Source organism: Oncorhynchus mykiss, chromosome 8 (assembly GCF_013265735.2).
Source record: "Oncorhynchus mykiss isolate Arlee chromosome 8, USDA_OmykA_1.1, whole genome shotgun sequence".
Taxonomy (NCBI): domain Eukaryota; kingdom Metazoa; phylum Chordata; class Actinopteri; order Salmoniformes; family Salmonidae; genus Oncorhynchus; species Oncorhynchus mykiss.
Genome location: NC_048572.1, coordinates 70,286,800 through 70,304,637, shown reverse-complemented (window position 1 = coordinate 70,304,637; position 17,838 = coordinate 70,286,800). Strand labels below are relative to the sequence as shown.

At 43.4% G+C, this 17,838-nt stretch overlaps 1 protein-coding gene across 13 annotated transcripts in view; it reads left to right on the top strand.

Moving 5' to 3' along the window:
• LOC110530452 (adhesion G protein-coupled receptor L2) overlaps positions 1-17,838 on the top strand; it is a 138,922-nt gene that overhangs the window by 88,188 nt on the left and 32,896 nt on the right. For 9 of the 13 annotated variants that reach the window (XR_005052938.1, XR_005052939.1, XM_036986073.1 and 6 more), the window contains 6 exons: positions 5,667-5,705; positions 9,972-10,155; positions 13,230-13,352; positions 13,501-13,697; positions 14,306-14,479; positions 17,563-17,772. Coding sequence is in view for 11 of the 13 variants with exons in the window: in XM_036986073.1 (XP_036841968.1) it covers positions 5,667-5,705; positions 9,972-10,155; positions 13,230-13,352; positions 13,501-13,697; positions 14,306-14,479; positions 17,563-17,772 (927 nt within the window). In the remaining 2 variants the exon portion in view is untranslated. The remainder of the gene's footprint in view (positions 1-5,666; positions 5,706-9,971; positions 10,156-13,229; positions 13,353-13,500; positions 13,698-14,305; positions 14,480-17,562; positions 17,773-17,838) is intronic. The other 4 variants (XM_036986075.1, XM_036986074.1, XM_036986080.1 and 1 more) reach the window with 1 other exon arrangement.

Genomic DNA, 17,838 nt, shown 5'->3' with positions numbered 1-17,838 from the left:
TACAGAGATGATTGTCCTTCTGGAAGGTTCTCCCATCTCCACAGAGGAACTCTGGAGCTATGTCATAGTGACCATCAAGTTCTTGCTCACCTCCCTGTCCCAAGGCCCCCCCCCCCCCCGATGAACAAAAACAAATAATTTCACCTTTATTTAACCAGGTAGGTTAGTTGAGAACAAGTTCTCATTTGCAACTGCGACCTGGCCAAGATAAAGCAAAGCAGTTCAACACATACAACAACACAAAGTTACACATGGAATAAATAAACATACAATCAATAATATAGTAGAAAAATCTATATACAGCATGTGCAAATGATGTAGGATAAGAGAGGTAAGGCAATAAATAGGCCATGATGGCAAAGTAATTACAATCTAGCAATTAAACACTGGAATGGTAGGATGTGCAGAAGATGAATGTGCAAGTAGAGATACTGGGGTGCAAAGGAGCAAGATAAATAAATAAATAAATAAATAAATACAGTATGGGGATGAGGTAATTTACAGGTGCGGTGATCTGTGAGCTGCTCTGACAGCTGGTGCTTAAAGCTAGTGAGGGAGATATGAGTCTCCAGCCTCAGTGTTTTTTGCAGTTCGTTCCAGTCATTGGCAGCAGTGAACTGGAAGGAAAGGCGGCCAAAGGAAGAATTGGCTTTGTGGGTGACCAGTGAGATATACCTCCTGGAGCGCATGTTACGGGTGGGTGCTGCTATGGTGACCAGTGAACTGAGATAAGGTGGGGCTTTACCTAGCAGAGACTTGTAGATGACCTGGAGCCAGTGGGTTTGGTGACGAGTATGAAGCGAGGGCCATCCAACGAGAGCGTACAGGTCGCAGTGGTGGGTAGTATATGGGGTTTGGTGACAAAACGGATGGCACTGTGATAGACTGCATCCAATTTGTTGAGTAGGGTGTTGGAGGCTATTTTGTAAATTACATCGCCGAAGTCGAGGATCGGTAGGATGGTCAGTATTACGAGGGTATGTTTGGCAGCATGAGTGAAGGAGGCTTTGTTGCGAAGTAGGAAGCCGATTCTAGATGTAATTTTGCATTGGAGATGCTTAATGCGAGTCTGGAAAGAGAGTTTACAGTCTAACCAGACACCTAGGTATTTGTAGTTGTCCACATATTCTAAGTCAGAACCGTCCAGAGTAGTGATGCTTGACGGGCGGGCAGGTGCGGGCAGCGATCGGTTGAAGAGCATGCATTTAGTTTTACTAGCATTTAAGAGCAGTTGGAGGCCACGGAAGGAGTGTTGTATGACATTGAAGCTAGTCTGGAGGTTAGTTAACACAGTGTCCAAAGAAGGGCCAGTGGTATACAGAATGGTGTCGTCTGCGTAGAGGTGGATCAGAGACTCACCAGCAGCAAGAGCGACATCATTGATATATACAGAGAAAAGAGTCAGCCCGAGAATTGAACCTGTGGCACCCCCATAGAGACTGCCAGAGGTTCGGACAACAGGCCCTCCGATTTGACACACTGAACTCTATCAGAGAGGTAGTTGGTGAACCAGGCGAGGCAATCAGTCGAAAGCCTTGGCCAGGTCGATGAATACGGCTGCACAGTAATGTCTCTTATCGATGGCGGTTATGGTATCGTTTAGGACCTTGAGCGTGGCTGAGGTGCTCCCTTGACCAGCTCTGAAACCAGATTGCATAGCGGAGAAGGTACGGTGAGATTCGAAATGGTCAGTAATCTGTTTGTTAACTTGGCTTTCGAAGACTTTAGAAAGGCATTGTAGGATGGATATAGGTCTATAACAGTTTGGGTCTACAGTGTCACCCCCTTTGAAGAGGGGGATGACCGCGGCAGCTTTCCAAACTATGGGAATCTCAGACGATACAAAAGAGAGGTTGAACAGGCTAGTAATAGGAGTTGCAACAATTTCGGCATTTTTGCTCAGATTGCTCAGTTTGGCCAGGCGGCCAGCTCTAGGAAGAGTCTTGGAGGTTCCAAACTTCTTCCATTTAAGAATGATGGAGGCCACTGTGTTCTTGGGGAGCTGCAGAAATGTTTTGGTACCCTTCCCCAGATCTGTGCCTCGCCACAGTCCTGTCTCTGAGCTCTATGGACAGTTCCTTCGACCTCATTGCTTGGTTTTTGCTCTGATATGCACTGTCAACTGTGGGACCTTATCTAGACAGGTGTGGGCCTTTCCAAAACATGTCCAATCAATTTAATTTAACACAGATGGACTCCAATCAAATTGTAGAAACATCTCAAGGGTGATCAATGGAAACAGGACGCACCTGAGCTCAATTTCAAGTCTCATAGCAAAGCGTCTGAATACTTTTGGCTTTGTCATTATAGGGTATTGTTTGTAGATTGATGAGATTTTTATTTTATTTAATCCATTATAGAATAAGGCTGTAACATAACAAAATGTGGAAAAAGTGAAGGGGTCTGAATACTTTCTGAACGCACTGTATGTGACCCCAGGTAGGCTAGTTAATACGAGCGCCATATACTGTATGAACATGCGTGTATATACAGTGCCTTGCGAAAGTATTCGGCCCCCTTGAACTTTGCGACCTTTTGCCACATTTCAGGCTTCAAACATAAAGATATAAAACTGTATTTTTTTGTGAAGAATCAACAACAAGTGGGATACAATCATGAAGTGGAACGACATTTATTGGATATTTCAAACTTTTTAACAAATCAAAAACTGAAAAATTGGGCGTGCAAAATTATTCAGCCCCCTTAAGTTAATACTTTGTAGCGCCACCTTTTGCTGCGATTACAGCTGTAAGTCGCTTGGCGTATGTCTCTATCAGTTTTGCACATCGAGAGACTGAAATTTTTCCCCATTCCTCCTTGCAAAACAGCTCGAGCTCAGTGAGGTTGGATGGAGAGCATTTGTGAACAGCAGTTTTCAGTTCTTTCCACAGATTCTCGATTGGATTCAGGTCTGGACTTTGACTTGGCCATTCTAACACCTGGATATGTTTATTTTTGAACCATTCCATTGTAGATTTTGCTTTATGTTTTGGATCATTGTCTTGTTGGAAGACAAATCTCCCTCCCAGTCTCAGGTCTTTTGCAGACTCCATCAGGTTTTCTTCCAGAATGGTCCTGTATTTGGCTCCATCCATCTTCCCATCAATTTTAACCATCTTCCCTGTCCCTGCTAAAGAAAAGCAGGCCCAAACCATGATGCTGCCACCACCATGTTTGACAGTGGGGATGGTGTGTTCAGCTGTGTTGCTTTTACGCCAAACATAACGTTTTGCATTGTTGCCAAAAAGTTCAATTTTGGTTTCATCTGACCAGAGCACCTTCTTCCACATGTTTGGTGTGTCTCCCAGGTGGCTTGTGGCAAACTTTAAACAACACTTTTTATGGATATCTTTAAGAAATGGCTTTCTTCTTGCCACTCTTCCATAAAGGCCAGATTTGTGCAATATACGACTGATTGTTGTCCTATGGACAGAGTCTCCCACCTCAGCTGTAGATCTCTGCAGTTCATCCAGAGTGATCATGCACCTCTTGGCTGCATCTCTGATCAGTCTTCTCCTTGTATGAGCTGAAAGTTTAGAGGGACGGCCAGGTCTTGGCAGATTTGCAGTGGTCTGATACTCCTTCCATTTCAATATTATCGCTTGCACAGTGCTCCTTGGGATGTTTAAAGCTTGGGAAATCTTTTTGAATCCAAATCCGGCTTTAAACTTCTTCACAACAGTATCTCGGACCTGCCTGGTGTGTTCCTTGTTCTTCATGATGCTCTCTGCGCTTTTAACGGACCTCTGAGACTATCACAGTGCAGGTGCATTTATACGGAGACTTGATTACACACAGGTGGATTGTATTTATCATCATTAGTCATTTAGGTCAACATTGGATCATTCAGAGATCCTCACTGAACTTCTGGAGAGAGTTTGCTGCACTGAAAGTAAAGGGGCTGAATAATTTTGCACGCCCAATTTTTCAGTTTTTGATTTGTTAAAAAAGTTTGAAATATCCAATAAATGTCGTTCCACTTCATGATTGTGTCCCACTTGTTGTTGATTCTTCACAAAAAAATACAGTTTTATATATTTATGTTTGAAGCCTGAAATGTGGCAAAAGGTCGCAAAGTTCAAGGGGGCCGAATACTTTCGCAAGGCACTGTATCTAGGTAGGTAGTATTCCCTGCTCTCCTCAAGGTCGTCTCACTGCAGAAAGTTCATTCCAATCAAGCCTAAATAACTTATTTGGAGTGATAAGTCACTTGTTTTATGTTTCTTTGTACCAAGCTAAATTATCTAACGTCATTGGCAGATCATTCTGTTATTTTAATCTAAACAAGGCTTTATACAAGTCATTTATATGTTTTAAATGTCATTTTCAAGATAATTTACCTTAAGATAAGTTACTTGTATAAAGCCGTTTTAAGCTTAAAATAAACAAATTGATCTGGCAATCACATTACATAATTTCACTTGGTACGAAGAAACATAAAAAATAAAAAAATAAAAAAAGTGAATTATGAGTCACTCATTTAACCCCAACCCCAACCCCCACCCACCCCTCCACAACCACAAGTCTTTCTCCAGGTGAGGGGGAGGAGGGGGTAAGGCATCCCCAGCCCTGAGGGGGAGCTGTGGCTGTGGGTAAGGAGGGAGGGGGTAAGGCATCCCCAGCCCTGAGGGGGAGCTGTGGCTGAGGGTAAGGAGGGAGGGGGTAAGGCATCCCCAGCCCTGAGGGGGAGCTGTGGCTGAGGGTAAGGAGGGAGCTTATTCTTCCAGCCCCTAGCTCCACCTTTTCCTAGAAATTACTGGGTTCTGAAATGCAGCTTTCTCACCTGGCAGCTCTAAGAGCTAATGGATAGTAGCCCCCCGCTAGCCAACACAAAGAATAACTCTCCTCTCTACCACCAGACAGGCAAGAACAGAGCTGCCTTCCCTCCTCCAGAGCACTTACCATGTCTCTCTGAGTGAAAGGTACAAGCAGGAATCTTAAGGCCTAACTTCCACAGTCATAGAAATGAATGACAGTTTTACAGTGCTATTCAGAACGCAAAGGTGAAAGCAAAGTGGATTTGGACCAAAAGGCACATCCGTAGTGTTTTCTTTGTTCCCTTCGTAGCTAGTCCTAGACTGAACCTTTCTGTCTATGTTCTAACTGTACTGTCTTACAACAGCACAATGCTACACTCCTTCAGCCACAATTTAGCTGGCTGTGGGAATAATGAATCCGTCTCTTTTGACTGAGACCGAGACAGGCCAACTAAGCCTCTAAATAAACCCCAGAGCTGGCAGACTGTTATAACCTCAGTGCCATGGAATCCAAATGACCCCCTCTGGCTTTGTTTATTGTCTCGATGCTTTATAAAGCATCGTTAATGCAAAGCATAGGAATTTAATCTCAGCAATTCCCCCTCTACAACGCAATGCTGTGCAGCCTTGTCTCTGCCAGCCAGGACCTTGTAGTTATGTAAGCTAGATACATATTCAGATACAGCTTCCGAAACACATTTACAATGTGCTCCATAATATATTGTGAGCTTCTTATTTCATCTACCTAACATAAGGTTTATATATTCTAATTTCCTTCCTGACTGGAGTTGGGTAAGTGGTGTATTTTAGGATAGGTGTTTTCTAAAGACACAGACGATCCTCTTTCTTTCCCCTAAGCTTTTTGCTTCCTAATAGTGTTTCTCTTGATCTTCTCTTTGTGTTAAAAAGCTTCAAAAGAGAGAGAGGACATGCAGGGCATATATGAAGGTACTGTATACCTGCTGGTTCCACATAGACACTTTTACCTCTTAAAGTGTCCACAGTATGCTCAGTAGCATTGGTGTTATGCCTGTGGCTGTCTGTCCGTCTGTGATTATCTGTTGGCTTGTCTGTATGCACAACGTGTCCACCTGTCTCTCTGCTTGTCCATCTGCCAGCCTGTCTATCTGCCTGTGTGTCTATTAGCCTGTCGGTATGCCCATCCATCTCTCTACCTCTCGACTCACCTGTCTGTTTGTCCATCTGCCAGCCTGTCTATCTGCCTGTGTGTCTATTAGCCTGTCGGTATGCCCATCCATCTCTCTACCTCTCGACTCACCTGTCTGTTTGTCCATCTGCCAGCCTGTCTATCTGCCTGTGTGTCTATTAGCCTGTCGGTATGCCCATCCATCTCTCTACCTCTCGACTCACCTGTCTGTTTGTCTATCTGCCTGCCTGTCTGTCAGTCAATATGTCTTGGCTTATCTTTAATATCTCTCCTATCACTTATCTCTCTCTCCATCCCCCCCCCCCCTCTCCATCCCTCCATCTCCTGTCTGCTCCTTGTGCGTTGTATGAGTAATTGCCTTCCCACGGCTGTAATTGTACCTCCCTGTCACCCGTAAGTGTGATCAAAGTGGCAGTGTACCCAGTTTTTCACTTGCTTACACTTTACCATTCTCAGCGTCTCCATGTTCTTCCTCTTGCTGACATTTTTGTGTTTGTCTGGTGGATTCGTGTTCAGTCCAATTAATGTGTTTGTGTTCATATCAGATGTTGGGTCTTTTAATTCCTTTCTCTCTCCATGTCATTTTCCTTTGCTCTGAGTTTATAATCTGAGAGCAGGTCCTGTTGAAAGAAAGGGCTCTGGCGTAAACACAAAGTGGGCCTGTCTTACACAGCACAAACCAGCCTTCTCAGATCTCTTGTGTTTCTCTCATCAGTCTCTGTTTGACTGGTCGGAGCAATCTTCAACATGAAGAGTTAGGGCTGTTTTTACTGTGGTTTCTTTTACTGTGAAAAATGGGGATATGTCTCTGTTAACTTGATTTAAGGCTGTCTTCTTTATGCATCACCATCCATCAATAGACAATGTTAGTGAAATCATCAGCACCACCACCACCCAAGAATGTCCTGTTCACTGTGGGGCATCTTGGGTAACACCCTTGTGATTGTTGCGTTGTGCAACCTCCACCCAGGCGAGAATAAAAGAGGACACAATCAGAACAGTTTTTATTTTATTTTAACACTGTCACAAATTAGAAACATGAATTTGTTTCATTTTTTCTTCCTCCTTCAAGCCTACAAGGGGGTTCTCACCAGGAGGGAGGACCGTTGAGTGTTTCTCTGTTTGTCTGGGGTGTAATGGTCCTAGACTTGTGATCACTACTGCTACTCTGACGCTACCCTCTCCTCTCTCGGACACCCCTCTCCTCTCCTCTCTGACTCTCTACCTCTCTCCTATCCTCCCTATCTGACACCCCTCTCCTCTCTGACTCTCTACCTCCTATCCTCTCTCTGACACCCTCTCCTCTCTGACTCTCTACCTCTCTCCTATCCTCCCTATCCCCTCTCTGACACCCCTCTCCTCTCCTCTCTGACTCTCTACCTCTCTCCTATCCTCCCTACCCCCTCTCTGACCCCCTCTCTTCTCTGACTCTCTACCTCTCTCCTATCCTCCCTATCCCCTCTCTGACCCCCCTCTCATATCCTCTCTGACTCTCTACCTCTCCTATCCTCCCTATCACCTCTCTGACACCCCTCTCCTCTCTGACTCTCTTCCTCTCTCCTATCCTCCCTATCCCCTCTCTGACCCCCCTCTCCTCTCTGACTCTCTACCTCTCTCCTATCCTCCCTACCCCCTCTCCGACCCCCCTCTCCTCTCCGACTCTCTACCTCTCTCCTATCCCCTCTCTGACACCCCTCTCCTCTCTGACTCTCTACCTCTCTCCTATCCTCCCTATCCCCTCTCTGACCCCCCTCTCCTCTCCTCTCTGACTCTCTACCTCTCTCCTATCCTCCCTATCCCCTCTCTGACCCCCCTCTCCTCTCCTCTCTGACTCTCTTCCTCTCTCCTATCCTCCCTATCCCCTCTCTGACCCCCCTCTCCTCTCCTCTCTGACTCTCTTCCTCTCTCCTATCCTCCCTATCCCCTCTCTGACCCCCCTCTCCTCTCCTCTCTGACTCTCTTCCTCTCTCCTATCCTCCCTATCCCCGCTCTGACTCCCCCATCACACTCCAATAAAGGACACACCAATAGCGTTTGCCGGCCGAGAGTAATTATCACCTCTGAACAGTGCCTGCTCTAATTTGCGCAGTCAGACATCCAACAGCGGGTGTTCCCTAAAGCACAGCGCGTCCGAATGAACGTCAGATCAACGTTAGATGTTGTGTGTGTGTGGTCCTTAACAGAGGCTCTATCTATCCCATCTGAAGGGTCAGCACTCCCCCATAGAGAGACACAAACAGACACTATAGGCATCTGATTCAGAGCTGGACTGTACGCTTATCATAGCTCTAGGTAATAATGGTAGCCATGCTGTGTAGTCTGTTTACATGTTGTGGTGATTGGTTAATCATCAGTCTGGTTTGATAGCGAGGGACTACTGGGTTTAATCAATGATGTATATAAACCCTGGATTGCTGATGCAATGTATTGGTACTCCCCAGTAGGAGCAGTCCTCCATAGGAATGAATGGAATTCTACGATATTTCAATTAAATGTTTCAAGGACATGTATTTTTTGTTCTTGTACTGGGGACAGCAACATTCGTAATGTTAAACTCCTACTTTAAAGATTATTTTTTTAGCTCACATAAAACAATTTAGAAGTATGCATTAAGTCTGTAATAAAATAAATGTGGCAAAAACGAATATAGATATTAGAAATGCTTATCTATAGCTTCCAATATTTTATTTTTACATTGGTGGGGGAGTGGTAAGATGGAGGCACAGGGCTTCAACACAGCACCCGCATCAGTCATCTAGTGTATGTATAAATTATTGTGTTTAATCCCCCCCAATGGTTAATCCAGGCAACAGAGTAATTGTGCCTATGGTCAATTAGTGTGTGTGTGTGTGTGTGTGTGTGTGTGTGTGTGTGTGTGTGTGTGTGTGTGTGTGTGTGTGTGTGTGTGTGTGTGTGTGTGTGTGTGTGTGTGTGTGTGTGTGTGTGTGTGTGTGGATGATAATCACAGCTTTGCACTAATTGGTACAGTGAGTGACTTTTTTATTTCCTAATTACCACTATAGTGTAGCCTGGACCTCTGCTGTGGTTAATGGCACCTGTGGTTAAATTGTCTCTGGTTTATTGGGCCATGGGTTGATATGGATTTGTGGGGTAATTATGCCAATGGCTATGTTTATCTGTGGGGCTAGCCTAGCGTTTCTGTGTGGCTATGGATATGTTAAGCTACATAAGAGTCGTCAGTGGGGCTAGCGTTAGCGATGCTGTGTGGATATAGATATGCTTAACTACATGGGAGTCATCAGTGGGGCTAGCATTAGTGCTGCTGTGTGAATATAGATATGCTAAGCTACATGGGAGTCATGAACTCTCCTGCACAGGGTCACAGGGACCTCCATTTTGATCAAAATATGATACTTTTTCTAGAAGGTTTGGAATGTTTTGCTTACTTACTGCTTATCAGCCAAGCAGGAAATGAAAATATTGCCATTGAAAACAAGCAGAAATATCCCCATCTTTACTTCGACTGCTACCCAAGAAACAAATGCATTTCGTTTTTTGATACCATTTTCGCCTCAAGGAAGGAAAAACTGCACATTTCAAGGCCATTATCACCAGATCCTGTTATGGAATATATTCATTGTTAGGGAAGAGGAAGATAATTGTTCTTTGGGAAAAGTAAGATGTTTAAGAACAGGAACTAAGAGAGCAGTATTGAGAAGGAACTGCTCCATTCATTTGAAAAACATTTGGTTTGTGTTCCAACTTCCCCTCTGGCACAGTTTTGTTATTCAAAAGAAAATACATGGGTCTAAACCAGGGAAGTGGGGAGACAACTTCCTTTAGTTTATATTCTGTGACCGCCATGCCATCTTTAAGTGATGTTTTAATTTAAATGTATCTTCATATCATCCTATAATGCCAGTGACCTTATTTATTAAAGTGTTTACTTGTTGATGTTGATTTGCTTGTCCTTGCTTGCTATCTGCATAACATGCCTTCCGTGCCCCCTTTCTGCTGCAGACAGTTGTAGAATTTATGAGGTATAAAAAAGCAACAAACTCTGACATTTGTTTCCACGGATACAGGCCATTGTGGATACGGTTGACAACCTCCTGAGGCCGGAAGCCCTGAAGTCCTGGGAAGACATGAATTCCACGGAGCAAACGCACGCCGCCACCATGTTACTGGATACCCTGGAGGAAGGAGCCTTCGTCCTTGCCGACAACCTGATTGAGCCCGCTGTAGTCAAAGTGCCTGCAGACAATATCAGTATGTTTATTTTCTTCTCTCTACCCTCCCTGTCCGTCACTCATAAAAAAGGAAAAACGAGACAGACACGTCTGCCAGTTGCAATCCACAGTTTAATTATAATTTTAATTTAACTGTGACCCTGTCTTGGAAGAAAATTACTTTGACCTCAGTAGTAAAATGTGCTTTTTTACAACATGTTTGTTATGTCCAAGGAAGTGGAAGTTAACATTCACAACCATTCTGTAGAAAGATACTGATGTTAGTTTCCGTGGGCTTCTCATTCTAGACACAGAAAAATAACCTGGACAGCTATTCCTCCAGGAGAAAGGCAAAGTGGTTTTTAAAAAGACCACATTTAGTTGAAGTCACAGTAGGAGGTTTGATGTCTCGCTCAGCGCCAGGCAAGCTAATATGTTCTCACAGGCAGTTTATTAGCAATGTGATCTCATTCATTTAAGTCAGCTTTGTGCAGTGAACTGTCATTTCCCCACACAAGCCTCTTTGTTCCATGGTTATGAGTTCCCCGCTCGCCTTGCAAGATGAGCTGTCCAGTCTCCTTATGGAAAATCTAAGAAATCAATTGAATAATTTCATATTCTATATGGTAGCTATATCCTCTAACCATGCCTTAACTCTTTCTCAGTAAATGGTAAATAGAAGTAGATAAGGAAAAGCTTATACACTGCACCATGAATACTTGCATAGTTAGTGCTTTTAGCACACAAGGCCTCAACAATAGATTTCTCCAATAGATTTCTCCAATAGATTTCTCCAACAGATTTCTCCTTTGAGAGAGAGAGAGAGAGAGAGAGAGAGAGAGAGAGAGAGAGAGAGAGAGAGAGAGAGAGAGAGAGAGAGAGAGAGAGAGAGAGAGAGAGAGAGAGAGAGAGAGAGAGAGAGAGAGAGAGAGAGAGAGAGAGAGAGAGAGAGAGAGAGAGAGAGAGAGAGAGAGAGAGAGAGAGAGAGAGAGAGAGAGAGAGAGAGAGAGAGAGAGAGAGAGAGAGAGAGAGAGAGAGAGAGAGAGAGAGAGAGAGAGAGAGAGAGAGAGAGAGAGAGACCAAAGGGGGAAGAAATGGTAAAACGTTTTATCTGCAGCAGGTTGTATGGTGGTGTGATCTTTCTCCCTGAGGAGCTCTGTAGACCGGGGTTACCAGGAGCAGCTTAGTGCATTTTTTTTATATATATAGTAAATAGCACTGGATGGGATATTGATTGGATTCTGTAGCAGGAACACTGGACATGGCTGCTCTCTTGTTTCACCCTTCCCAACCTTTATATCAGAGCTCTATTAAACACGGTGTGTTGCAATTGAAACCAATGATGTATATAAACCCTTAATTGCTGATTCTATGTATTGGCTGTTGAGATGCTTTAAAGCCACCGGTCGCCATAGGAATACATGGCATTCGACAATATTACTCATTCAACGGTTTCTCTTTATTTTTACTATTTTCTACATTGTAGAATAATAGTGAAGACATCAAAACTATGAAATAACACATGGAATCATGTAGTATCCAAGAAAGTGTTATTTTATATTTGAGATACTTCAAAGTAGCCACCATTTGCCTTGGTGACAGCTTTGCACACTCTTGGCATTCTCTCAACCAGCTTCACCTGGAATGCTTTTCCAACAGTCTTGAAGGTGTTCCCACATATGCTAAGCACTTGTTGTCTGCTTTTCCAGATGGGATGGCGTATCACTGCAGAATGCTGTGGTAGTCATGCTGGTTAAGTGGGCCCTGAATTCTAAATTAATCACAGACATTGTCACCAGCAAAGCACCATCACACCTCCTCCTCCATTCTTCACAGTGGGAACCACATCCATTCACCTAATCTGCATCTCACAAAGACAGTGGATGGAACCAAAAATCTCAAATTTGGACTTATCAGACCAAAGGACAGACTTCCACCAGTCTAATGTCCATTGCTGAGGATTCTTGGCCCAAGCAAGTCTCTTCTTATTATTGGTGTCCTTTACTAGTGGTTTCTTTGCAGCAATTTGACCTTGAAAGCCTGATTTCACTCAGTCTCCTCTGAACAGTTGATGTTGAGATGTGTCTGTTACTTGAACTCTGTGAAGCATTTATTTGGGCTGCAATTTCTGAGGCTGGTAACTCTAATGAACTTATCCCCTGCAGCAGAGGTAACCCTGGGTCTTCCTTTCCTGTGGCGGTCCTCGTGAGAGCCAGTTTCATCATAGCGCTTGATGGTTTTAGCGACTGCACTTGAAGAGACTTTCAAAGTTCTTGACATTCTCGGTATTGACTGACCCGCATGTCTTAAAGTAATGATGCACTGTCAATTTTTTTTTAATTTTTACATTTTTTTTTTTTTTTTTTTTAGCTGTTCTTGCCATAATATGGACTTGGTCTTTTACCAAATAGGGAAATCTTCTGTATACCACCCCTACCATGTCACAACAGCTGATTGGCTCAAACACATTAAGAAAGAAAGAAATTCCACAAATGAACTTTTAACAAGGCACACCTGTTAACTGAGATGCATTCCAGGGGACTACCTCATGAAGCTGGTTGAGAGAATGCCAGGAGTGTGCAAAGCTGTCACTAAGGCAAATGGTGGCTACTTTGAAGAATCTCAAATATAACGTTTATTTTGATTTGTTTAACACTTTTTTGGCTACTACTTGATTCTATATGTGTTATTTCATAGTTTTGATGTCATCCCTATTATTCTACAATGTAGAAAATAGTAAAAGATAAAGAAAAACTCTGGAATGAGTAGGTGTGTCGCAACGTTTGACTGGTACTGTATATTCTTATGTTTATGTTTAGCTCACATAATATAATTAAAAGTATGCATTAAGATGTCTGTAAAATAATAAGCATACAAAAAACGAATGTAGACATTAATGAGTGCATTTCTATAGCTTCCAAAATATTTTTTACAATTGTGGGGAGTGCCAAGATGGAGGTACGGTGGCTTCAACACAGCACCCCTTAATAGTCATCTAGTGTATCTATAAATCATTGATTGAAACGTGATCTTTTAGTAATGTTTACCAACAACATTCCTGAATCCTTTTTCCCTCCTCCTCCTCTACCTCCCCCTCTCCTTGTCCTTCTCCAGTGCTGGATGTGTATGTGCTCAGTACAGACGGCCAGGTGCAGGACTTCAGGTTCCCCCAGACCAGCAAGGGTGGAGCCTCCATTCAGCTGTCTGCAAACACAGTCAAAGTCAACAGTAAAAACGGTAACTAGGGGGGAATGAATGAATGAATGAATGAGATCATGCTGAACGATAATTGTCCTTCACTGAGAAAGTGGCTAAAGGATAGAAATGAGTAGCAATTTTATACGTTCACAATGCCACCGCAAATCTTATTCTGTTTTTTCCCCAGGTGTGGCCAAGCTGGTGTTTGTCCTCTACAAGCACCTGGGCCAGTTCCTCAGTACAGAGAACGCCACGCTCCGAGGAGGAGGACGTAACCTCTCAGACCTGACCGTCAACTCGCACATCCTGGCCGCCTCCATCACCAAGGAGTCCAGCCGTGTGTTCGTGTCTGACCCCGTCATCTTCACCCTGGAGCATCTCGACGTGAGTTCCCCTTCCCCTGAGAAAGCTCTGGAGCCCTAGTGTCATTCTGCGGTGTTGTTCAGTGCAGGGGGAAATAGTGGGAAAGGAAATGGCAGTGTGGTCTTTAGTAGTTGGAGGATCAACACCAATGTCATAAGATACAGCTGCACTGTGAGCACGGCTGTAAAATATCCATACTTGTGTACATCTGGAACTCCCACGGTTATACGTTTGTTAGTTTACATAGAACATGCTACCATGTTTATGCCATGGTATTCTGCAATTGTTTATAATTTACTGAAATTGTGTATAATTACACTTGGCATGACAGACAAATAAATCAAATCAAGTTTTATTAGGCTCTTACCCAGATTAGTAGATCTGCACCGTTCCTACACACACTCACTAGACTATATATGTGTAAATATAACAGTATCTATATATAGGTAAGAAGCATATGCACTCTAAAGTAATGTGTTAGTTTGTTTTAAACAATGCTTAGAATGTTATTGTTTGTGGCATTTAAAAGGTTTCCTCATGATGTGTTGCTTATTGAGAACTTCTACAACCCTAACTGTTAACTATTTGTCTGAAACAATGTTCTTATTTCTTAATGTCCTGCTCTGTAGAAGGAGCACTACGACAACCCCAACTGCTCATTCTGGAACTACTCTGAGAGGAGTATGATAGGCTACTGGTCCACTCAGGGCTGTAAGCTCCTGGACACCAACAAGAGCCACACCACCTGTTCCTGTAGTCACCTGACCAACTTTGCCATCCTAATGGCCCATAGAGGGAACGTGGTGAGTGGCCGTCAAGGGGTTCTATCATGCCGTGGGGTTGGACTCCACTGATGGATGTAATATGGATGCATGTTCCCATCTAGGGAACATGGTGAGTGGCTGGTTCAAACCATCCCCTAGCTAGCCACTAACCCCCTAGACACTTGTGTAGATCAGAGAGGATTGTATACAGAACCAGTCAAAAGTTTGGACACACCTACTCATTCAAGGGTTTTTCTTTACCTTTACTATTTTCTACATTGTAGAATAACAGTGAAGACATAAAAACTATGAAATAACACATATGGAATCATGTAGTAGCCCCAAAAAATTAAATCAAAATACATTTTATATTCTTCAAAGTGGCCACCCTTTGCCTTGATGACAGCTTTGCACAGTCTTGACGTTCTCTCCCCACCTCCACCTTGTCACAACACGACTGATTGGCCCAAACACATAAAGAAGGAAAGAAATTCCACAAATTAACTTTTAACAAGGCACACCTGTTAATTGAAATGCATTCCAGGTGACTACCTCATGAAGCTGGTTGAGAGAATGCCAAGAGTGTGCAAAGCTGTCATTATGGCAAAGGGTTGCCACTTTGAATAATCTAAATATACAATATATTTAGCTTTGTTTTAACACTTTTGTTGGTTGCTACATGATTCCGTATGTGTTATTTCATAGTTTTGATTATTCTACAATGTAGAAAATTGTAAAAAATAAAGAAAAACCCTGGAATGAGTAGGTGTGTCTAAACTTTTGACTAGTGCTGTATGTGTAAGAAATGACTGCAAGTGTGGGTATGGATGTGGGTACCCAGACCCGAGAGCCACTGTGGTCCCTCATGATGAGTTGATTTTTTTTATGGCCCCCACCCCCATCAAAGTTGCCCATCCCTGCTCTATGGGGTAGGGGCTAGGGGTTGATTTGGGATTTAAGGACTAGTGAATCTACCCCATCCCCCTCGTCGTATGTACTGTACAGTATGTATGTGGGGGGGATTGTTGGAGGGATGGGAGTTGAGGTGAGGAATGGGGTTAGTTAATGTATGTGGGGGGGGATTGTTGGAGGGATGGGAGTTGAGGTGAGGAATGGGGTTAGTTAATGTATGTGGAGAGAAGCGGAAGGAGGCTGTCACTTACTTTGCCGTAAGCAAAAAAGCAGGAGATCGCAGGCATAAGATACTGTAGTGAGAGCTAGCTGAAACATTATTGGAAATAAATGACATTTTACCTATGGTCCGTGACTAATAGCCTTCACGCACGTCTGCTGGAATCATACACAGGAAAACGTACACGGTGGCCCTGCATAACGCTTCTTTAATTTGCATTTCCACTCAACGACATGAAGTAGGTGAGATCCATTTGCAAGCAAAATGCAATTACAATCCAATTTCTGATGAATATAATGTGCTGCAAGCATCTACCCAGTAATAAACGTGGAACGTAAGTTTGTGGTTTATATAATAACATGTCCCGACTCATGAACTCTTCCCTTCACAAACCCCGAACCTTTACAACCCTTCACCACAAGGAGAAACCAGAGTCCCTGAGCTAGGTCTTCCCGTCACACCAGCCCTACACCTCAACTACAACTCCTCCTGGCCTGCCCTCAAGAAAATGACTCATACCACGGAACGCATTACCTCATGTTCAGACCACTGTCCCTGAGTGATATTCTGGATGGTGAAGCCGTCTATTTTTTTTGCATAGCCTACGTTGAAATGTGTTCATTTTCATGGGTTGTGACACACACTTTAATCAGCCCTTCACAGAGTGATCCCACACTGTATTTTATAATGTCATCCCTTCACAGATTGATCCCACACTGTATTTTATAATGTCATCCCTTCACAGAGTGATCCCACACTATATTTTATAATGTCATCCCTTCACAGAGTGATCCCACACTATATTTTATAATGTCATCTCTTCACAGAGTGATCCCACACTATATTTTATAATGTCATCCCTTCACAGAGTGATCCCACACTATATTTTATAATGTCATCTCTTCACAGAGTGATCCCACACTGTATTTTGTAATGTCATCCCTTCACAGAGTGATCCCACACTGTATTTTATAATGTCATCCCTTCACAGAGTGATCCCACACTGTATTTTATAATGTCACCCCTTCACAGAGTGATCCCACACTGTATTTTATAATGTCACCCCTTCACAGAGTGATCCCACACTGTATTTTATAATGTCATCTCTTCACAGAGTGATCCCACACTGTATTTTATTATGTCACCCCTTCACAGAGTGATCCCACACTGTATTTTGTAATGTCATCCCTTCACAGAGTGATCCCACACTATATTTTATAATGTCATCCCTTCACAGAGTGATCCCACACTATATTTTATAATGTCATCTCTTCACAGAGTGATCCCACACTGTATTTTATAATGTCATCTCTTCACAGAGTGATCCCACACTGTATTTTATAATGACATTTATAATGTAATTTTATAATGCGATCCCCCAATATACATGTCGCGCTTTTGTGACCGCTTACTAAGGACTTTACATTGGCAGGGCATCATCTGTTTCCTGCAGTAGATGTTGAGTTTTCAAACCCTCAGTGAGCCAGGACATTCATGTTATGCCAAGGTTCGTTGATGGGGACATGAAGTCTGTCATGTTTTATGTTTTCCAGCAGGCTATTGGGTCTAAACCCTCCCTCCTGTGTTGCCTCATGTTTCTGATTGGTTCAGCTAGATGCTGAGTTAAATCCCTTTATAAATATCTGTATATATCATTATACCAGATTATTGGGTTTATTTAAGATTATATAGCATATACTGATAAATGTTGGGAACGGGATTTGTTTAAAGTGGCCTGAGAAAGGAAGATGGCGGTGGTACTGTACTAGATAGCGTTGTCTCTGTCTTCCTACTCATTGTATTCCCTAACATTTGAATAAGATAAAAAGGTCTTTGCAACAAAGAAAAGCTTATTAGGTCTAACCACCCCCTGTGTTTAGGTACATCCGGCAGGTTGTTGCTTCTAACCCCATTGTCATGTTAGGTCTTAGATCCGGCAAGTTATTGGTTCTAACTCCGGCGGTTTGTGTCTCTCTGCCCTGTCCTCCAGGCAGAGGGGAGTGTCCATGAGCTGCTGCTGACGGTGATAACCCGGATGGGAATCGCTGTGTCGCTGGTGTGTCTGGCCATCAGCCTCTTCACCTTCTGCTTCTTCAGGGGCCTTCAGAGCGACCGCAACACCATCCACAAGAACCTCTGCCTCAACCTTTTCATTGCTGAGCTGGTCTTTCTTGTGGGCATCAATATGACTGAACCCAAGGTAAGGAGTGCGGGTGCCCCCAGAGCGTACACATGGATCGGAGTGGGCTTCGATGCACAGTTATTT